The 22,181-nt window shown below is 35.9% G+C and overlaps 4 protein-coding genes and 2 long non-coding RNA genes across 16 annotated transcripts in view; 3 read left to right on the top strand and 3 right to left on the bottom strand.

Moving 5' to 3' along the window:
- Positions 1–640: 640 nt before the first annotated feature.
- On the top strand, positions 641–5,930 carry LOC128885985 (equilibrative nucleoside transporter 4). 2 transcript variants are annotated; one of them, XM_054140458.1, is made up of 10 exons: positions 641–1,028; positions 1,680–1,834; positions 1,909–2,037; positions 2,111–2,185; positions 2,289–2,512; positions 2,580–2,616; positions 2,766–2,933; positions 3,033–3,220; positions 3,301–3,541; positions 3,610–5,930. In XM_054140458.1, exons 1-10 carry the CDS (start codon positions 859–861, stop codon positions 3,990–3,992), a joined length of 1,770 nt encoding a protein of 589 aa, XP_053996433.1. In that variant the 5' UTR covers positions 641–858; the 3' UTR covers positions 3,993–5,930. The 2 variants fall into 2 exon arrangements, with proteins under 2 accessions (XP_053996433.1, XP_053996432.1); XM_054140457.1 differs by having other exon boundaries at positions 2,580–2,691.
- On the bottom strand, positions 1,037–2,068 carry LOC128886001 (uncharacterized). 2 transcript variants are annotated; one of them, XR_008459711.1, is made up of 3 exons: positions 1,931–2,068; positions 1,627–1,841; positions 1,037–1,549 (listed from the first exon to the last, which is right to left on the bottom strand). It is a non-coding gene; the product is annotated as an uncharacterized LOC128886001 (long non-coding RNA). The 2 variants fall into 2 exon arrangements; XR_008459712.1 differs by having other exon boundaries at positions 1,671–1,841.
- On the bottom strand, positions 5,593–14,411 carry LOC128885983 (serine/threonine-protein kinase MAK). 8 transcript variants are annotated; one of them, XM_054140455.1, is made up of 12 exons: positions 12,772–12,971; positions 11,830–12,711; positions 10,729–11,788; positions 10,265–10,517; positions 10,066–10,187; positions 9,447–9,659; positions 8,987–9,334; positions 8,758–8,919; positions 8,347–8,538; positions 8,030–8,263; positions 7,068–7,279; positions 5,593–6,929 (listed from the first exon to the last, which is right to left on the bottom strand). In XM_054140455.1, exons 4-12 carry the CDS (start codon positions 10,424–10,426, stop codon positions 6,817–6,819), a joined length of 1,758 nt encoding a protein of 585 aa, XP_053996430.1. In that variant the 5' UTR covers positions 10,427–10,517; positions 10,729–11,788; positions 11,830–12,711; positions 12,772–12,971; the 3' UTR covers positions 5,593–6,816. The 8 variants fall into 8 exon arrangements, with proteins under 8 accessions (XP_053996430.1, XP_053996428.1, XP_053996429.1 ...); XM_054140453.1 differs by having other exon boundaries at positions 7,994–8,263; positions 12,772–12,970; XM_054140454.1 differs by having other exon boundaries at positions 7,083–7,279; positions 7,994–8,263; positions 12,772–12,970.
- Positions 14,248–20,070, top strand: LOC128885989 (guanine nucleotide exchange factor for Rab-3A-like). Of its 2 annotated transcripts, none has more exons than XM_054140462.1 (8): positions 14,248–14,498; positions 15,262–15,574; positions 15,648–15,908; positions 15,985–16,220; positions 16,321–16,704; positions 16,800–16,902; positions 16,983–17,049; positions 17,450–20,070. In XM_054140462.1, exons 2-8 carry the CDS (start codon positions 15,347–15,349, stop codon positions 17,527–17,529), a joined length of 1,359 nt encoding a protein of 452 aa, XP_053996437.1. In that variant the 5' UTR covers positions 14,248–14,498; positions 15,262–15,346; the 3' UTR covers positions 17,530–20,070. The 2 variants fall into 2 exon arrangements, with proteins under 2 accessions (XP_053996437.1, XP_053996438.1); XM_054140463.1 differs by having other exon boundaries at positions 14,259–14,498; positions 15,666–15,908.
- LOC128886002 (uncharacterized) lies at positions 16,523–20,342 on the bottom strand. Its single transcript, XR_008459713.1, has 2 exons — positions 20,093–20,342; positions 16,523–16,716 (listed from the first exon to the last, which is right to left on the bottom strand). It is a non-coding gene; the product is annotated as an uncharacterized LOC128886002 (long non-coding RNA).
- A 246-nt stretch (positions 20,343–20,588) lies between these two features.
- LOC128886230 (juvenile hormone epoxide hydrolase 1-like) overlaps positions 20,589–22,181 on the top strand; it is a 2,796-nt gene continuing 1,203 nt past the window's right edge. The window contains exons 1-3 of the mRNA XM_054140930.1: positions 20,589–20,767; positions 21,823–21,934; positions 22,013–22,181. The exon at positions 22,013–22,181 is cut by the window's right edge and continues 8 nt beyond it. Of these exons, the coding sequence (XP_053996905.1) occupies positions 20,709–20,767; positions 21,823–21,934; positions 22,013–22,181 (340 nt within the window). The 5' untranslated portion in view covers positions 20,589–20,708. The remainder of the gene's footprint in view (positions 20,768–21,822; positions 21,935–22,012) is intronic.

Below are 22,181 nucleotides of genomic sequence, written 5' to 3'. Positions count from 1 at the left end.
CCACCGTTTCTGTAAGATGGTGCCACCGACGACTTTAACCAATAATTACTTTATTTATCATAAATGCTTAATTAATACGATTATTTGCTTTATAACACTAGAATATATTTGTTACTATGTCAAATTTATTATTTTTATAGTATAGTTAATACAGCATTAATTATTGTCCCTTTATCGAGTGGCACCATCTATCGGCGGTACTGGCAACTATTTTCACTACAAACTTGAGCATTTTCCCACCGATGGCGCCACTAAAAAAATAATATTTAAAAAAAATTTATTATTGCAATTTATTTTTTTCAGCATCTTCTTAGAATACAGAGAGATTTTTATGTTACATAATGAAATGGTATCATTAATTCCATGAAATATTATCGATAAATAACAATGATAAAACAATAAGCTCGAGAACGTAATGATTGTTCAATCCACGCAAGATACGTTGTGCTTGATCAGTGCTTATAGGAGACAGATCAGAGATATCCATAGCTACATAAAAATTACGTTGGTTAATAGTAAACAGATCTCCAGGTACAAATGTAAATGAATTATAGGGTTATTCGAACTCGCCGCTAGGACGGCGACGGGGTACGCGAAGCGCGCGCAGAAATCAATGCCGCAATTTTCAAAGCATGCGCTCGGACGCGCGACAATGATCGCGTCCATATTACGCGTAAAGAAATAAATAAGGTAGTGATCAGATACAATTAACCGATCGACGGGAAGTGTATGGTGCGGTACTCGGTGAAGTTAGGTGAAAAGAACTGACCGTCCAAGTTCACGTTGAACGATGGACTCGTAAAACGGTCAGCGGCTTCGTTCTTTCACGAAAGTTCTCGGCAAAACGTCACGGTTAACATGGATGAGAATTTGAGCCGTGGCTATGTACAGTTAGGGAAAGCGAGAGGCATGAATGAATTTAAATTTTCCAACGGGTTCACTCATCTGTCGCCGCCGGTCGACAAACGCAACTTTATCTACTTCGCCCTTATTCTTGGCGGTATAGGATTCCTTTTGCCGTACAACAGGTCACGCCGCAATAAGACACTATCTTTCCCCGTGTGTCGGCAATCGAATGTCAAAGACCTTTGTTGTTCCTGTAATTTACGTTTTTTGTCTTGAGAACCAGTAGAACCAGAGCGTTGTCCCGTGTAATCAGTTTTCTGCATGATAATATGAACAATAGTACATATATAATCGGTATAATCGTGATACCATCTACGATAGTTCTGTTGTATGTTTGTTTTTGTTTGTATTTGGTGTATGATTTGTTTTCCTAGGATACACGTTTTTATTCGGAAAATAAAACACGAGTAACAATATATTCTTATGTCGTCGGCATGCATTTATGTTTATTGATCATTGTTTGCTTAATTATCCCTAGTAAGCGCTGATTGTTCACCGTAAAATTCAAAGGTTGTCGAGATACTTAGATAAGCATAATCGTGATAATATCCACGGTAGTTCTGTTTATATAATACGTCTATTATATGTTTCGTTTTGTTTGTATTTGCTGTATGTTTTATTTTCGTAATTTGCCGTTTGTATCCTGAAAATAAAACACACGCATTTATGTTTACCGGTCGTTGCTTGCTTTATTATGCATAATCTACGCTGATCGTTTACCTTACATTCAAATATTTTCAAAATGTTTTAACGTCGATATTCACCTCTGACAGCTTCATCATAGCGGTGGACTATTTCCAAGCGAGATATCCTGGAACTACCGTAATATTTGATATGTCAGTAGTTTACATTACCATGGCCTTCTTTGCAGTTTTTGCAAATAACATCTTGGTTGAAACGCTATCCTTAAACACGCGGATAACATTTGGTGAGAACTGAAAACGAATGCAACAACCGTTACTTCTTTCACCACGTATTATTACTTTTATTTTTTATTTTCAGGATACTTGGTATCGTTTGTCACCTTAAACTTTGTCGTGATATGCGAGATCTGGTGGGAATTCTTCGCCGTTACCACTTCGTATACGATTAATTTAGTCGCTGTTGCTGTAGTGTCCCTTGGATGCACAGGTAAACATTGGCTGTGTCGATAATTCCGCGCGATCGATTAACAGACTAATATTAAATTACTTGTAAATTGCAGTTCAACAGTCGAGCTTTTACGGATACACGTCTATGCTTCCCAGTCGATACACTCAGGCGGTAATGACTGGTGAAAGTGCGTAATCTGAAACTTTAATCGACAAAGAAGAAAAACTAATAAAATATTTTTAAATCTAATGATTCTTTTTTTTTTTTTTCTTTTTCTTCTTCTTGTAAAGGTATCGCCGGTCTCTGGGTCTCCCTAAATCGAATATTTACAAAGTCCTTGCTTAACGACGAGCGCGGTAACACATCCATGTTTTTTCTTATGTCGAACATAACGATCCTGATGTGTTTCGTGTTACACCAAGTAGTTCGCAAAACCGACTTTGTGCAATTCTATATAACGTTATGCCAAGAAAGAAATCGAATTACATTGGAACCGACGGAAGACGTTGGCCTGGTATGCATCGAGTATCGTTCAAGTATATAATAAGAAACTGTACTCATTAAACATTCTTCTAAACTAGATGGATCCTTTGGATCAAGTCGGGGACCCTTCGAAAGGTCAGTATGGAGTCCTAAAAATTCAAACTAGTCCTTTAGGAAACGAATCCGCGAGCGGAAATACTGATTTCAATGGTAAATTGTTCACTTTTGGTTGATCAAACGGAAGTATGTATTTATTAACGTCGATTGCATGTTTCAACTGCTAGGTGGGAATCAGTATTCGGCATTTTCGTTCAGTAACCCCGTGTACGAACCCAGCGCGCCGTCAGGAAATCCTCCTGGCAGCGCTGGTCCCACGTACAAAGTCGAAGACGTTGTTGTCATGAGGGGAGCGTATGGTACTCAGACCAGTAAACCGTGGCCAGAAATTAAACGTATGTTTTTCAAAAGGCTCGAGTTCAATGAAAATATAATTAACCAATTTGTTTGATTGGAGAAAGCATCTGTTAATAAAATGTATAAAATTTCTTCAGGGGGTTTACTCGCAAGGCTCGAAGTGGCGAAAATAATATTTCCATACATGTCGAGTATCGGAGTGGCATATTGCGTCACGCTCTGTCTATATCCTGGTATTATGTCCGAGATCATTTCTTGCAAGCTTGAGTCGTGGATGCCGGTGATCTTGATGACGGCGTTTAATGCCTCTGACGTGTTGGGCAAGGTACCACAATCACGATTAACTCTTTGTCATATATTATAAATTTAAGCTTAAACATGATATATATATATTTAATGTTTCAGCTGCTTGCATTGATACCTTACGACTGGAAACGCATTCAATTGCTATATTTTTCGAGTGTTCGAATCATACTGATTCCCTTGTTCCTGCTATGCGCGCTACCAAGAGGTGCTCCCATTCTCTCTGGCGAAGAGTATCCATTATTATTTTCCTGTCTACTCGGTGTGACGAATGGTATCGTTGGTTCTGTACCAATGATGCAAGCACCTACCAAAGTTCCAGAAGGTCATCGCGAACTAGCAGGTACTTCTGACTTTGTCATTAACTATAATTCATTTTAACAAGTTACTTCTATACCTTTGGTTTTTCAGGTAACATCATGACTTTGTCGTACATCACGGGTCTAACTGTTGGCTCGTTTTTGGCATACATGATGGACACGTGCTTTGGAGTACCAATTCAAGCCAAAGATGTATGCTCCAAGATAATAAAAACAACAGCGATGCCAGTTAACAATACGACGTCAAGTATTTTTATAAACGCTGTGTCTTCCACTTTGCCGACGATAGAAAACGTTACACCAAAGGTAAAAACTACCGTGAATGTCTTGTCAACTCTCTTAACGTCTACTTTAGTTTATAATACTACTGTCAGTACGTTAACTACTGGCATCATAACGGCGTCTACAACTGCATCTCCTAAACTATTAATTAATGTTACTGCTTCCGTCAATAACGCGATTTTACAACACTAGGACACGCATGTTTGTGTGCTGTGTTGAATCTGGTGCTTTCTATAAAGTTATCGAAACCAGGAATTATGTGAGAGGATATTTCAATCGCTCGTCATTTTGTTTGTTAAATCGTAGCGTTTTCTGTAGGAATTTAAATCGAATGTCTGAGGGAATTTGAAGTCGTTTTAAAACGATCGGTTATTAGAATTTATCGCCAGATTGAACACACACACAAAAGTTGAGGCTCTCTATGATTCCCATGTACTCGTATTCACAGCAACCACTTTATTTGATCTCTTAGCAACTTAGTAATCGATGGACATGCTTTCAACGATTAATCGAGCATGCAATTGAACGAGAGTCAATACAAAAATAACAATGGAGCAATATTGAATCGAGTTGAAATTACATTTAACGAACGTTCCTTTAAATTATATGATTAGTTTAACGAAATGCTTGAACATTTTGTAACATAACGTATGCTAGACACTCTTTGAATCTATGATTATATCGCACTTAATTTTCTTAAAAGATATTGTGCCTTTCATACCGTTGTGAATAATTTAATTGACCATTGCTTATTACGTATCGTTGTTAAATGCAAGGAAATTTCAAATGTATAGCTATAATATTCGTTGCAAATGGGAAAAAGAATGAATGTCTTTTAATCCTTAAATAGCATATCGACAAATAACTATCATCTGGCAGAGACGATTTTCGAGGATCCTAATTGACACGTGAATTTATACTGTTGAAACTAATACTTGTTAGGGTCTCTGCCTGTCGAAAAAGAAATGCTATTAAAACGAACGATAAGATTAAATTCAGTCCGATATCGTTTAAGGATTAAATCGAATTTTTTGGAGCATGTTAAACGTTTTCTTTATTAAGTGAAACTCGTTATTTTGAATTTATCTAGAACTGTCTGGAAGGACTAATAGAGACTGTGGAATAGGAGTCCTTCCTGGTAGTTCTAACGCGTGCGGAACTTGTTAGGTCAGTGGTCGAGGAATAGGAAATTTACGCGACAAAGTTATCGTGTAAGTACAATCTGTACGAAATTGTTATACTTATGCGTGAACAGTTGATATATAAATATAAGATACGTATACTTGACACGCGTACTTCCGTATAAGGAGAAAAAGAAGAGTACTTGTTTCTTTCGAGAGCGCAGTTTTATCTATGTTACGAGCCCAAACATGGTCAAGATATTTGGGCTTCTTCATGGTTAATACTAACTGAGGTTTCGATGTTTAAGCCGTGTCTTTTGAGCAAGATTCAGCTGTCAAATAACGCTCTAATATTGCCTCAGTTAGCGTCAATATCAACTATATTCACAGTTGTGTGGGAGATTATAATCAAATTTTCAATCTTTAAATCATAATAGAATTAAAATAATTAAAAGTGGTAGAACGTTTGATTTCTCTTTTAAAACCAAATCGTATAATGAAGCTCATCCAAGCTCGTGAATTAAATGGACTTGAACGAACGTAACTGGTGAATCGTGCGAGGCACGTTAACTCGGAAGCATTTTTACGAGCGTTCCGATGGATTACTTCAAGTATAAAATCGTCTTACATTAATGGATAAATGTATATGCGTAATATATTAACGATATACCACCCATCCAAACAGCTTACAGATATATTTCGTATATTTAAAGAAAACTTAGAGGTCGTTTAGACGAATCACGCAAGAACTGCATAGATTTCTTGCCTAATACATACATCAAACATGAAATAACGCAAATTAATCATATCAATTTTCAGTTTGTTCTTCATCGACAGTATGACAGTTAATTCTAGTATGGTGGTTGTTTCATACAATATTTCTAGCATACGTAAATGTCGATACCACGTTAAAAGCGATAATGAAAGATGGGAGGAGGGACGACTCGACTCCATCTGTTAGGTACCTTACTTTCACATATCCTTATCGAAGACTTTGAACAAAGTTTTTTAACAAATTTAAGAATGCGATGTCAGAATTTAGGAATTTGGGAGCTGATATGTACAAATTCTTACGAGTAGAGATCATTTTCAAACAGATTTTTTCACGACACGTTCCTTTGCGAAATATTTTTATGAAACAATCTAATTTTACAGCAACATCACAGGGAGGATATACTTCAGTGAACATTTATTACGCAATAGTAGTATATTTTTTATTACTTTTAACTTATATCGTAAACATATAAATTCCGAAATATACCTATCAAAACTATATAAAAAAAAAATACTTCAAGGGTAAAACTTATTACAAAGGGAAACGTATTAAAAATATTCATTTGTAAGACAACTAAAGTTACGGTAGGTAACGAAATGAGTGAGGTATATGATTATGAATGTACAGTATAAGTATGCTTCTTAAAGATTGTGTGTAGAAAATATGAAAAATTGTTTTGTTTTGTATCGTATTTTTCATCATAGTGTACTATCCTTGAACATTATATCTGACGTGACATGGAGTAATTATCTGGACAGACCTTGATATGCACACAATAAAAAAACTACAATCGATTATAAAAAGAAGGGTGAATATAATTGATCTTAACGTTAATCAGAAGTTACTCCATATCGCAATTAATCAATATGTACAAATAATAAATATGTATATATATATATATATCTCTCTCTCTATTATTATAATTAATATACCTTATTCGATTATTAAATTAGTAAATTAATTCTTTCATCTTATTGTTAGCATTCGAATCGTTTTTTAAGATTCCATTTGCTACGTCTTCTTTATAATGCAATGAAGTGATAAATATCATTCTATCACAGTTGTAGTTACCTTAAGAAAATGAATAGACTAAGAACAATATGTAACAGTTTTAAAACAGTCATTTTAGATACTTAGCAGCCCAATCTGTTCGACCGTGAAGGCTTCCGCTACCTTTTGCGTTCATCACGTTTCCGTAAATACCTGGTTGAAGGGTTGCTTTGTTCGTAGCTTCTGTTAAATGAACGAATTGTTATTAACACCTATGAATCTTTTACTACGTGCGAAAATATCGATCGTAAGTTTACTGTTGTTCAAATTTCGTCGTCGATGCTCCGCTATTAAATTTTGAAATTGACTTCAAATACTCACTAATACTTTGCGTACCGTAAACGCTGGGATAAGGCAACCTCAAGGTCTGGTCTGTAATATAACGATTTCTCGGAAGGTAGAACTGCTTCGTTTGATTCTCGATAGAGTTCCTGGGCACCCAAAAGGAGTCTGTGAATTCCTCGTACTTCTCCAATGACTGCCCAACTAAGTTCCGCATTAACCTAGGTTGGTTCGAGTCGAAGTCACCGTTTCTTCAAGAGCAAAACAGAGTAAGTATATTAGAAATACGAAGAAAACAATCGATGCTTGGATACGAGGAAATAGAAATTATTTTATTGAACACTTTGAACGTACAATAGAATTTAGAAATACAGCGGAAGAAACAAATTGAGAGGGCCATCATTCGCTTTTTTCATCATTCTTATCAGATTGAACATTTCTGTGTCAGAAACGAAAAGGGATACTCGATTACGAAAAAAAAGGTATCGAGGCATGTTCGACAAATGTTACACAAACACTTCCAGTATTCCATTTGAAATATTTGATCTAGATATAAAAATGGCGATGTAAAAATACTGTTACAAAATCTGTGTAAAATAACGAAACGTTGAAGAATCTTAATGACCAATATGCATCGCGAGTACATTCTGCACGTAATCTCAAGACAGACGTTACAAACGAACAGCGTAACTTGAAATACGAAGTTCGACACATTCATTATACAATAAGGAATCCTCGATACTTGGACTTTTAATTGCAACGTGCAAATATGGATAGCGTTAAGAGATATTTTCAAAGATTCCAAGATGAACGTTTTGCGAGATCCCTTTACGAGAAAGTTAATCAGGTATGCGAAATGCTCGTGCAGTTTCTTCTGCCAAAGCAGACATCCGACCAGTATGTATCCCAATATTATCAGTAAAGTGGGGTTCAGGATTCGCTTTAGGTTTCGGAACTTTGGATACCTGGACGATAAGCTTGTATTCGGCCCAGCGACGTACCGAGCGACGCTGAGGTAGTGCTGTTTCGCTGAAGCTTTTCGACCGTTCTTGTAATTCGATTGCGACTGATTCCAGTGCATTGGAGCAGATTCGTTCCATGCTGGCAGCGTCCAGTTCCCGTTGCTCTGCTTCGGATTGTCTGGTAAATAATTGGTGTTCCAATTGGCACGGTTCTCTTTGTATACTCGTTCGGGGGCAAGCTTTACGTTCACGTTCTCGGGAACGATCTTGCTTCTGACGTGGACAATCAAGGATTAAATTATACTAATCGCGAGGCAGACGAGATCCAGTTTGATTACGAAATTCGGGCAACGCACCCCAGAAGCTCGGCAAAATCGTCCTCGTCCCACTTCGGGGGATTACTTTTGCGCACGTAATTGTTATGATTCAGTAGAGGCAGCATCAACTGTTGCTGTTGCTGTTGCTGTTGCTGTTGCTGTTGCTGTTGCTGTTGCTGCTGCTGTTGTTGTTGTTGTTGCTGCGTCTGCACTATATTCTCTTGCGCTCTGCTACAATACAAATGGGTAATTATTACTCGTTACTCTCAGAGTTCGAATAAGACTTCATTTGATCACCTTAGATGCGCGAATTTCGCAATTTCAATCGAATAAAGGAACGAATAAGCGTTACAAAAAACTGTCTAGGTAACGACTCGTTTGAAAGCTAAAGCTGGTAAAGAGATACACGTACCCGATCGAAGACTCTAATCCATAGGTGGTGAATTTTACCTGGTTTCCAGCGAGTTGTCGAAAATGTCTTGGGAATAGTTGTACTGTTTCGAGACAGGATGTGGAAGATTCACTTTGTTCAGAACTAGATCTCGCTGTGACGCGACGCCAATCTTTTTACTGTTGATCACACGCGGACCGCTCACTTGAAAATATGGGTACCTGCGAATAGATCATTAAATAAACCCTGATCCTTGTTATTTGAACTATTTCTGACAAGCTAAGCTACCTCAGAGACTGCTGAGCTGTGGGTCTTTTTATAGGGTTCCACTGGAGCATGTCCTCCATGAACACCACAGCTTCCTGGCTAGCGTTCGGTATTAGAATATTCAACGATGTCCGAGTGAAGTTAGGAAACTTGAAGTTCATGGCGGCAGCTAACTGATATCCCTCAGGCCAATCGTCCTTTTCTGGAGTGCCAATTACAGAGCATATTTTAAAGATCTCGTCGATTTCGCTTTTGCCAGGGAACAGTGGTCGAAACGTGTATAATTCTGCCATAATGCACCCCACAGCCCAAATGTCGATTGGACTGTTGTAGGTCGTTGAATGGAGCAACACTTCTGGAGCTCTGTACCTGAAGTTGGTTTCATCGAGTGTTTAGAAGATCAAACTTGTTGTGTATCTTGTATTTAATCGTCGTTGCTTCAGCTAAAAGTGACTAGGATCATTTTAACTGCGACTATTACCATCGAGTAGATACGTAGTCCGTGTAGGGTGGCCTTGACCGTATTTCCCTGGCTAATCCGAAATCAGCAATCTTCACCAATTCTGGTCCCATGCATAACAGATTTTCAGGTTTCATGTCGCGATGAAAGAACCCATGTTTATGCATGAAAGCTAGACCTTGTAACACTTGGTACACTATGTTTCGGATCACCGACTCTGGGAAGAGCTTGTCCCTGTTGTATAAGAAACTTGTAGTATCACTGTCTCGCAATATTTAACGTTGAGATATAACACTGAACTCTTCGATAATTAGAATTATCGTTAGGAGAAGGTAGCAAACCTTCGCAATTTTTTGCTTTACTCTCAGACATTAGTCAGGAGGAATACCTTCCTCCAACAATAATAATTAGACCGGGAATCTTTATGAAAAATAAAATATGTGTAATCGTATCTAGAAAAATTAAACTTAAATAAATATTTATTTTGCTCTGCAAATATCATAGTAGGAACTTTACTTTCAATCACTTTTATACGATTGCACACGGCTTCTTGCACATTACAATTTCCTATAAATTCATAAAAATCCGCGGTCCAATAATAATTCATTAAACCCTTGACATATGTAGATCTGTATCCTACCTATCCTTCATCAACTGATACAGATTTTCTTTCATGTACTCGAAGACAAAGTAGAGCACGTCGTTCTCCCGTATCACTTCCTTCAATTTCACCACGTTCGCATGACTGAGTTTTTTCAAAGACTGGAAGGAAGTAGTAGTTAATCTTTAACGTTCTATCATTCAGTGTTTTAGGCAAACAGATCCCGAATCCTTCTTACTTTCACCTCGCGCAGATTCATGGCTTCCTCCCAGGAATAGTATTTCCTCTTCATTCGTTTTATAGCAACCTTCTCCCCCGTGTCGATTCGTTCTCCAAGTACGACGGAACCGAAAGTTCCATCGCCTAATTGATTCAGCGTTATGTATCGATTCATCGTCATTTGCGCTAGGTTTAGTGAAAACGGTCGGAATAGCTTCGGCTTGTCAGCTGGATCGTTTTATCAGGATGCTGCTCCTGCATTATATTAACACCTACAAGATGGATTTTTACGCTTATTAACACGTTGACTGGCAGATCAATGCTCGGTGAACATTTCTATTGAGATTAAATTATTAGATAAATTATTGTCAGAGTTAATTTTTTTCCAATTAGAAGAAGACTGCTCTAAGTAAACGATATCTTTAATGGAAGTATTTATCGCGATCGAGGTATGTTTGGATAATGAATGAATTGCTCGATTACCGTATTCTACTATTTCTGACCACGGCACACGAGAATGTGCGTTTGATTGTTTTGATCATGCAACATCAGCTCGTCCACGTGTGGCCATTAATACGGAATGCGCGATGACCTTTTCTGGTTAATTTACAAGATATCGATTGGTGCCAATAGTTTACTTTGGTGGGCTATGATGGATTCCCTTCAGTCTTTCAAAAATAGTAAAACATGTACTGTATCCTCTAAATAACACTTTTGTCAACCCTAGGTTCGGTTTCATAGACCTTTCGCGAGTTCTATAAATTGCTAATGAAAGCATAATCTAAAAATCTAAATGAAGAAACAAAACAATCTAGAGTGAGTTAAATCCAAGTCTTATTGTCGTTACACCATGACCCTAGTCTATAGACCAACGACCAGTAAAAACATCAAATTGTTACAACAATTCAGATCGATTCTGCTTTGGACTTTGTCTGTCCTTGAGCGACCTTTCCTCGTGGGCCATTGGCCTTATCGTCAGAATCGAGCCGTAACATTTATTTTCAATAAAACATACCGAATAACCAACGTGTACAATTAAACTATGAAACAATTAATTTCTATTCGATCGCATAGGTAATAAACGGCATCGTTAATGGATAGACTATCACGTTTGTACGATCTCGGAATATATTTTGTCGACATCGACGGGTTGGCCACCCTGCGTATCGGTGCAAGATCGATAAAAGTATAGCTGTACTTAAACTTTCTATAGGTTCGTCAAAGGTTCAGGGTAAAAGTTTAATCTTGTCGCTAACGTTAAAGCCATCGACTGGGTAACGCTGTAATACCGTTCGTAAAATATAAAAAAGCACAATAGGGGTGCCCGCGTATACCACGGAACCTGCTGGTTACTGGGATATGCATGTTGATAGCTTAATTTCAGTTTCTTCAAAATGATAACACTACTTGTTTCATCGATCGGCGGATTCTGCTAAAGACACGTGGACTCTTCGCCTTTTACATTGCGAGCAATTACTCAAATTGTAGTGCATTCGAACTTTACTCCAGTCGTATGAACTTTCCTGAAATGAAGTACTTGGTACTGCCAGATTTAAAAATTAAAATTAACAATCATGACAATACGTTTTTTTTTTTAAATAGCCTTACTCCAAGAGGATGGCCTTTATTCATTAATCCTACAAAAGACAGTAGTCTGAGATTATACGATGAGATAAAATTGTCCTTTGATCGAGAGTTTTGAAGGAGTAACGTAATTCGCGAATGTCGCCAGAGGCCATCTTCTTAGAACAGGGTATTATCGTATTTCTAATACAGCGTGCCAAGTACGACACGACTTTCTTAGACGTTTAGCATCGTATGACGTAAAACGATAGTCCATCAACCGTTTCAAACGACCATACGATAACCCAGTTATGTCCCGAAAGGTTTAACAAATGACTTTGTCCTACAGCACAAGAACACCGCCGAGTGGCCTGGTCAAGATTAGCATTTTCTTAACGCTCGCATGCAGCCAATCTCCGCAGGCCAGTCAGACATGCGAGGGTATAGATTTTCTCCAGTCTCGCAACCCAAGAAATGACGTATTCTTGAAAAACGTATGCCAAGTGTCGTTAAAACACTAGGAAAAGGAAAAATAATGTTTCCAAGAAGAATAAAATTGTTCCATATCGGAGGCTTCCAAAACTTGCTCAAAGATGTTTGACCAAGATTAATAAAATTAATGAATATCAGTTATTAAAGTTAATCGAATGTTTGTGTTATTCATATTTCTCCAGGTGAAAAATGTTCTTTCACACCTGCCTTGGATTCGCGCCTCCTCTACTTGAAATCTCCTCTATTTTGAACACCCTGTTCTATATTATTTGAAATAATTATTCTATTGAGGAAGAATAACACATTCGTCTGCGAATGGTTTTACCAGGAACTCCAGTGATAAGGATTTATCGATGCTATTTTGTGCGTAGTTGCTAAACCGGAAGTGCCAGGAAGGGTGCCCACGGTTACCTAAAAATAGGTCAGTGCTCGAGAAAAGCGACAATTTCGAATAGCTTCAATTCTACTTACGAAGAAGTTCGCAACGCGAATCACCAGCATTCCACGTACTTGACTACCTTTCTGCGCAACGCTCGCTTGCAAACTGTTAATCGAGCGGCCATGCTTCACCGTGTAGCCATGGTTACAAATACTAACCGAAACTCCAACCAACACAGGTTGTTCCTCGACCAACCCGCATCTGAGCTGCCACTGTGTTAGTTCCAGTTAGTACTATGATGATGTACCCAGAAACATCAATCAATGTTAAGGTTCATTCAAAAACAAACATTCCATTTCATTCGTGTCGCCAATACTTTTTACAGAAGATGATGTTATGATGGATTTATAATAGGTTATAAATCCAATACAATTATTAGAATTTCTTAAATACGCTTGTTAGGATTGGAATACCAAATCTGCGCTGAATAAACATTTCCCGCTTGGATTTTTCGCGGCACACAGTTTCATAGAGACTGGTATCGTCACCTAACGGCGAGGAGATTGCACTATTCTTCTAGCTTGAATGTTTTAACATCGGTTGGAAGTAGGTCTATTTGGAACAAATTCGTAGAATACCCCTTATCAAAAAGCTAGGAGTTACGAGCTTGTTAAACTTGTTATACGATGTTAAACTATATATATGTAGATAGAAAAGTAGAGTATGTAATGTTGGTAAAAATGGATCTAATATCGGTACATACATACAGGAATTGGTGTCAGATGGTGCTGCTTGTATCATAAAATTAGTTTCTGCAAATTAGCCTCGCAAAGTTAACTGTTTTTGTCATCAAAGTAGGTCAATTGGTTATCACACTAATGTCGACCATACAAAATTGATAGGCATCCATCTCGATGAAAACCTTCTAGTTAAAGCTGGCATTGGGCAGATTGAGATCATAATGTCGCGAAATAACATTGAAATCTTACAGGAGTATGGTAGAACTGACCTAGAAACCCTTCCAACCATATACAAATCTCTAATTAGGTTACGAGTAGATTACGCTTTCTCTTTTCTCCAAATAAGAGACAGTTAATATAAACAAATAAAATTAAAATAAAAAGAGGGAGGACTATTCAGCGTGACACTTTGAAATGTCTGTTGTATGCGACTGTATGCGACTGACGACTCGCACAAGTTATTTAATAATTTATATAAATGGTAATCGGCGTGGTTAAAACCAAATGTCTAGTAACATTGCAAGGTGAACGCATGATTTGGTACGTTTTGTGCTGAAAAGTTCAAAGCATTCCGAATTTTGTTAACTCGTTACTTATTAGCCTGCGTTCGACTTCGAGATCCCGTGATGCATATCGTTGAAAGTTTTAGCCGTGCAGGCATCTCGTGATGCAGTAACGCCATCAAACGCCATCTAACGTGTCAGCCGTGCACAAGTGGAAACTTGTTGCCACGAAGGAGAAAGGAATCCATTTGACATACCGTATTCCCCTGAAACGGAACGAATTAACGCCGCCAATTGTAGCTGATTGTACTTGGTCTGTGGTAGTAGAAGCGTTCAGCAGTAGGTAACCTGTGGCGCTTGAAAGTTCATTCATTCCGTTGTTGACCGTGTTCAGTCGGGCCGTGTTGCGGGTCGTTGAAAGGTGATGGATGGCGCGTGTCGTGGTACGGTGACACGAAGTTGACATATTGCGCGAAAACGGTATCAAACGTGTCTTCATCCTTCTCTCTAATATCATTTTATGATCCCCGTCGTATCCACTAATGGCAGGAGAGTTGTGTAAAGAGAAGTTCACGGGTAAGCTGTATTTAGATGCTCCCAGTATATAGAATCCATAGCAACTTTGGATCGATACGCTGATTCTCTTGATGCCGATGAATCCTTTTCACCGCGGATGCTGTTTCGTATTCTTTTGTTCTAGCGTGTTCGAAATTTAATTTTTCCCATTTCGACTGCCAACGGAAGGTTTCTTATTCGTAAAGATCAAAGAGTACGTAACGGAATAGTACTGTCCGTGCTCGTAATTACGAAGATGAGCTACTATTAATTAAGTTGTTCCGTTATGAGAGGCATACAAAAGAGACGTCTCTTTTGTTGAATAGATTCGACGAAATTTCATAAAACGAAGGCGTGTCGTTTGGACCAATTAAAACAATTACCGTGACATGACGTCAAGAAAATATTAACGGGAATTGGTAGCTTTTCTCCTTGAATTTTTAAATATAGATATTAAATATCAGATGTCATTTGTCATGTTCCCAGCATTCTATGTTGTAAAACTTAATTTTATGTTGGAGAGAAAGCGTTAAAAACATGATTGCAGTCACAAATTGACCATCCTGTGAAATATATACGATAAAACTATTTTTAGTGTCATTTCTTTTTATAGACCTAGAGATCCACATACGTATGCAATTGTGTAACACATCCATAATTATTTTAAAACCATTTCTTCGAGTCCTTAATTTAAACATCTTCCTTTTCTAAATAAACTTTTATATATTACTGTACATTATATTTCAATCAAAGAGCATCTATTTTCAATGTCTGATCCGTTTAGTTCTAGTTCAACCAAGATTGATCCTTCGCTTGCATACACCGGAAAGCTCCACAATGTTCTATTGCAATATTGAAAGTCATCAAGGATGGAAGATAGAAAACTCACAATGTCCTGTGACATTCTGGCAAGGTTAAATGAGACTGAACAGAATCTCTTTGAGAATCAAAATCATTGTATAAAGCCATTACCAATTACATTTGATCAAGTGGATGCTGAGATTTTAATCAACAATAAAGATTCCATCAATGATTCAACAAAAACCAACTGCTGTAATACCTCTTCAAAAATATCATTACCTTCAAAGGATACCCAGGTAACTTCCTTCATTGATATTTATAGGTTCTTTAACTTTTGGAATATTTACTTCAAGTTCTCATATCATACAGACTTTTTTTCTTTTTCAGAACTCTAAGGAAAAAGAAGAGGCATGTTCTACAAAAAAAACTATTCAGCCACCCTCACCAACTACTCTACAGTGGGGTAGGGCTATAGCCGAAGTAAAAGAACATGCTGTAGCAAAATTACAAGATGAACTTAAGAGGGCTCACGAGGAGTTGAAACTCAAGGATGAAGAAGTTACAAGACTTTCAAGAATCAAACAAGATGTTGAAGCTGAATTGGAGGAACTCACTGCCAGCCTCTTTCAAGTAAATCTCGTCGTTTATATTCTTTACAAGGATATACAATTACCAAAAATAATGTAAAATTTATTATACGCGATAGGAGGCACACAATATGGTACGAGAAGCAAATGTGCGGCAAGCCACCGCGGAGCGCCTATTGGAGGAAAGTCGTATGAAAGCTGAGGTTTTGGCTGCTGAAGTGGCAGCTCTAAAGACATTAGTATTAACTTCAACGCCTGCTAAACCGAACTTTCATTTACATCCGCAGATCGATACGAAAAGTCGTCCGAATAACGAAGATGGTCAACAAAGTCTTTTTGCAAGAAAACATAGAAGGTAAAAGCGCTTGAAACTTCGTTTTATGAATACAGTATGTACACTCATACATGGCAACGCTACGATATTCGAATTGAATCTTAAACGTTTCCGTTTCTAGGTCACCGTCGCATTTCAATCTAAAATACGGTCGAGAGAACTCACCGCCGGATTCTCCGCTAAAGGAACAAAGACCATCTTTACCGTCGGATCGAGAGACTCTGGAAAGGGATTGGAAGAAAGACTTGGATAAGGAAAAGGATAAAGAATGCAAAGATTTTGGCCTTGAAGTTGATCCTAGAGTACATACAGAATTTCTTAAGTGGAAAGTCAGTCCATGCGTAGACAAAGGCGATCCTTTTGTTGGTAGAATTTTTAAAGAAGACATCGACCTCTGCCTTGATTTCCCTAATAAAGAATTAGGTACAAAAGTTAGGCAAGCTGTTCTCGATGGTATCATCTTTATAGAAGCGATTAGTGACAAGACGAAATTCACTTTTCCAAAGTAAGTCGATTGCTGCAACAGAAAAACAATATCTTAAATATTATCTTATTGTATTGTAACAAATATTTGTTTTTTTTTTTTTTTTGTTTTTTTAGAAAATGTGTACTGCTCGAAGCGCCGCGCCAATGTTATTATCGCATGAGATTCGGGGATCAAGAAAATCAGTGGTACAGCATATCACAAATTTGTCGTAATCGAGTAAGTCGTAAAGCTTCACGAGTAACATAATGTGACTCATAGAACGATGAAATAAATATAAAGTTAATACATTTTTATAGATCATAGCGGTCTGCGACTTCTTGAATTACCTGCGTTATATCGAGCGCGGCCTTGTCAAAAGCTCAGGTAAATTTTGCATTTAGATTTTATTTAGGATAACGAAAATGATGCACCAAAACAGACGAAATTAAGAAATGCTAATCGATAGTATTTTATTTAAATTTTAAGTGTGCGAGAAATTACACGCGGTAATTTTTCTTCGCATGATTAAGTGGTAATAAAGGAATAGAAAATGACAGTTGATTTCATGTGCTTGGAGTCAAGATAGAACAAAAGCCTTGGTTAGTTCTTAGTGTGTTTAATAGTTCAGATATTCGATCTCATTTTCGAAACTTATTTGAAAAATAAATTACAACTACGCAACGATGATACACGTTTCACTAAACCGAATGAGTGGTATCATATACATACAGGACAAAGAAGATCATACAGTTTCTAGAATTCAAATATGTTATTTTTGTTCCAGTTCACGATGTTTACTGGGAAATTACACGATTACGAAAGGAAATGGCATTTGCTCGTTTAGGCCTCGCATTGTCGTCTTAACGCTCTCTATGAAGGAGTTGTTCTAATCTTAAATGTAAAAAGATTAGGCCATAGATCTGTTATTATTCATTTACATCTATTAATTGTAGGTTGTTAACAATTTTAATCGTTCCGACTAGCCTTGATCTTTTTTTCTACTCACGATCGAGATTTTATAGAGTAAGTGTTAAAGTTTTAATGTACAAAAAGCTCTCAAATTCCTCTATTATAGGGTAAAACTCTCGCAACTTATTTAGAAACGTTTATACGAGCAAAAATCTCATTTACGATTATGGTTTCGAAAATGTCAAGTGCTATCTACGTTCTCGAACAGAAAATGATAATGACTTTGTTAACGATCTGACTTTAATTATATAACATATTATTTTATTAACAGGCAGAAATATATTTTTGATCAGTTTCAAAGTGCAATGAAATATTTCTAAGATATTTGGGAACACGGTGCCTTTTGACTTATTGCTTATCGATAATACGCGGCTAGAGTTTAGTTTAAGCTTTGTAGTTAGCGTCAATTTACTCGCATCGCACAGAAAAAATATGCTATTATTTTTATAATTTATTGATAATTACGTTTTTTTTAGTCTGAAGGACTGTAGAGAGATAACTATCTTCTTGAGTTCAAAATTAATTTGGACCATGATACATAATGAAAATATGTATTATATATTTACACATTGATCCTTGTTATTAAGTGTAAAACAGCTACACTGAATAACAGATCAACCATTTTTACGCTTTTTTGTGCTAACTATTACTGATCATAATGATTTTTAGCAGATGAGATTGCTCATTCCTAATTATTACGGGCTATAGTAGATCGAAAAAGAATCTCTTTTTTATGTTAAATAGTTCTGCGATTTGTATAGTTTTCATTTATTATATTTCGGAATTAATTAGTTCTCTTTTATTAAACATTTGTTCATTCCTGCGCTTAGCTAAAATTCAGAATTTATTGATTTACATATTTGTACACAAACACACACACATACCTTTGGACATTTAAAATTAGATTATTGAATTTTGTTAGAAAATCAAATATATTTAATTCAAAGAACAAAAACTTTTAAATGAAGGTCGTCTTACATTAATTATCAAAGGACGTGCCGTTGAACATATTGAAATAATGAAATTATTTTAATATCATTTTATAAAATGTAAGTATTTAAGATTTCGGCAAAATATTTAAAGGATGCCATACGTAAATCATTCATTAAAAATCAAAAAGAGAAATATCTATGTAAGGGTTGTACTTTGTAATAGTTTACAAGACGTAAAATAATTTAAAAATTGCTTTATAATCGTAATTTAAGAATTAATGATATTACGTTAGTGTGATACGAATCGAAGCATGAGTTTTGTCCAAAGGTACATAGTTTTTTTCTATAGAGAAAATTGTATTATATTCAATAGAAGAAATACGTTTTCTTCCATTACAAACATTAACTAGTACCTGGTAATTAGCGTACATATAAAAAATATATACTGTTAAGGATTTCACAAAACATTAAACATACATGTCATACAAGTACCACGCAACTAAAGTGATAAGAAATATTTCGAATTACTAACATTTGATGTGTGCCCCCTGGGTAAAAATATTTTTTGTTAATCTATCTAATTATTCAGACTTAAAGAAAAACGACGTACAGCTTATATGTTTTTATAAAACTGTTTCAATTAACGAAACATTTAATGCTATACTTCCATTGTTTATGCAAATCTTTAATTTGACTTTTAGATATCATCGAAATTAAAGTAAACTATAGAATTGTTTTTATGCATACATACATACATATAAACAATTCATTATTAAAAATATGTTTCCTGTATATTAAAGGTGCTTTACAATAATTAATAAGAAAATAACTGTATAAAATACTTCCAAATATAAAACTCTTAGACTAATTTTAGAGAATATACTTGGTCTCTTAGTAAGTTTTGTACAATCAAATTTTTAAAAAATGTGTTCGCGTTACGTTCGCGTAACACGAACATTTTTTAGTACGAGATGATTTTCCTGAAAAGTGTACGTGCCACGAAAACAAAGGATTCCTAAAAAAAGAAAAAATAAATTTTATTTTTCCCGCGTAAATGTAGCGCAATGTACGCGAACGACGCTGTGCAACATTTCGAATTGATTCTTTGTAACCAATTTATAGTCGTTTAAATTGGAATAGAGTTGGACGTTATAATTACTGAGATCATAGAAAGTAAAAGTGTAATAGTGTTCATATTAAACAATTAATTAGAACTATTCTCAGTAGTACACATTCGAACTATTCATGGTTGCCAAAGAACGATGTTTATCAAGATATACATTGAATTCTGCCGTTAGATGTAATTTGTAGGCAAAGTCGTGAAAGTATGGTTACAAATGCAGAACGGCTAAAAACAGCTCACGCATAATTAGAAACATTTACATGTATTAGGATGATACCGAAGTGTATATTTGTTATTAAAAATCTCTATGCATTGTAATCGTAAATATTTTTTGACATTTGATTATTGATTAAATAAATCTTTGTTTTAATACTGTCGAAATAGAGTTACGTTATTCCTTTACCTTTACATTCACCGACTTTTTTAAAAATGTACGAACGTCCCTCATCATAGCGATGTATTCACGCCATAATGATATCTTACTTCAAACGAGGCATTCGATTCTTTTTAATTTGATGGAAATAATTTATGACTCTTTAAGAATTTTTTCAATTTAAGAATATATCGTTTTTACACGTTTCTGTTTGATGCATGATGACGTAAACTAAATATAACGTATTAATCTCATTTTAAATTTCAAGATATCTTGAGATACGTACATATCTAACTGTTGTTAAATTCTTCCACGTCTAAAAACATCGGACCACCGTAGCACCGAACTTTTTATAATATAAAAATCTACACGATTCCGTTTAAACTGTAAAGTTTGAAAAACCGAATTATCCTTGTACCAACTAACGCTGGCGAATACAGAAAAGCGTGCGAGTGACATAATTGCGTAACACTTTTGCAAATTACCGCTAGATGGTGTTCGATATCAAATACCGCACTTTTTGCAATACCAATTTATGTTCTTTACCCCCGCTATGTTTAACTGTTCTTGTTAATAGATACCTTTGCACCAGTATAATAAGATTTCTAACCATTCCCAAGTCGCCGGTTCTAACGATTACAAGATCATGTTGAAACTCGCAGCATATCTCATGCTACTTGCCATCGGACTATCCCTGTACCTGAGGTGAGGTTCTGCTATATTCATTAACGGTAAATTTATAAGAATTGATATAAAATACACGGAATGGAATATTATTTTCTGATTTATTTATTTACCGTTATTTTTCAAGAATTTTACTATGAGTAATTAACAAACGATACGAACCCTTCCTTATTTACATACAGAACTACAATACTTATTGCAAAGTAAAACTTGTATAACTATTAATTCTTTTTCAAAATATTACAAGCTTTACGAGACTTATCATTTCTTGCGAATTATATTGCGTCGTTCGCATCGTTATAATGGATTTCTTTCAGGAAGATAAATATTAATACATCTGTATTATAAGAACGATGCTATTACGATAGAAACATATAATTATTAATGAGACAATGTGTAGGATGGCAAAAACAATTATCAATTATCTTCGTGTGAGAATCCGAGAATCGTGTGAAAATATAACTTCAAAGAAAATTAGCAATGGTCGTATACGGTCGATCAAAGTACATACTAACGAGGTCCTTGGAAAATAAGCGATATAATAATTGAAATCCTTGTGTCGAGTAATTATCATAATAAACATAAAAAGACATAATATCTTTGCATGCAACTCATGCATTTGTGTGTGCCCGCTATTTGTGCACTACCGACTAACACGTATAGTAAATTCATTGTAATTCAGAATTCTCACAATTAGATTAGACACTGCATCATGACGAGACGATTGTATATTATGTAATCCCATCCTAATATTTTGGCTGATAATCACTAGGAGATACAGGGAGACTTTGATTGATACAACAATGTTTTCCATGATAAATATTATTTACTCGCCCTATCTAATTTTTAAATTATGATTTTATAAAAAACTCTTTTATTTGCGTGATAGAAACATGTCTCGATAACTTGATTGAATAAGGTCACGAGAATTATTCTTCGTTTTCGAGACGTCATCGTTTCGGCGTAATTATGCCACGTAAAAATATTATTAATTTGCAACTGAATGCTATAGAGAAATACTCGATAAATTCCGGACTTTCAAAAATAAAATTGATTTAACAGTATTTTTCGTTTAGTTCTCCAGATGAAATAAAAGTACCAACTTTGCCAGAGACCAACTGGGGATTGAGGAAGGATGGGAAAGAGTCTACTGAGATAAGGCCTTTCAAAATTGATGTTCCAGAATCAGTGAGTAATAAAATAAATAATGAATAAAACTGATATCTTTTAGGCCAAATTTTTAAGCTTGTTTAACTTTCTGTAAAGGTCATAGTGGACTTGAAGTATCGTCTTTCACACAGAAGAACTTATACAAATCCATTGGAAGATGTCGCATGGACGTATGGTATTTCCACCAAGTACCTCAATACAATACTTGATTACTGGACAGATAAATACAATTGGACTGAGAGACAAGCTTTGTTGAACAAATATC

Source organism: Hylaeus anthracinus, unplaced genomic scaffold (genome assembly GCF_026225885.1).
Source record: "Hylaeus anthracinus isolate JK02 unplaced genomic scaffold, UHH_iyHylAnth1.0_haploid 11982, whole genome shotgun sequence".
NCBI classification, from domain to species: domain Eukaryota; kingdom Metazoa; phylum Arthropoda; class Insecta; order Hymenoptera; family Colletidae; genus Hylaeus; species Hylaeus anthracinus.
The sequence above is the reverse complement of the archived record's forward strand: the minus strand, read 5'-3'. Positions and strand labels throughout refer to the sequence as shown.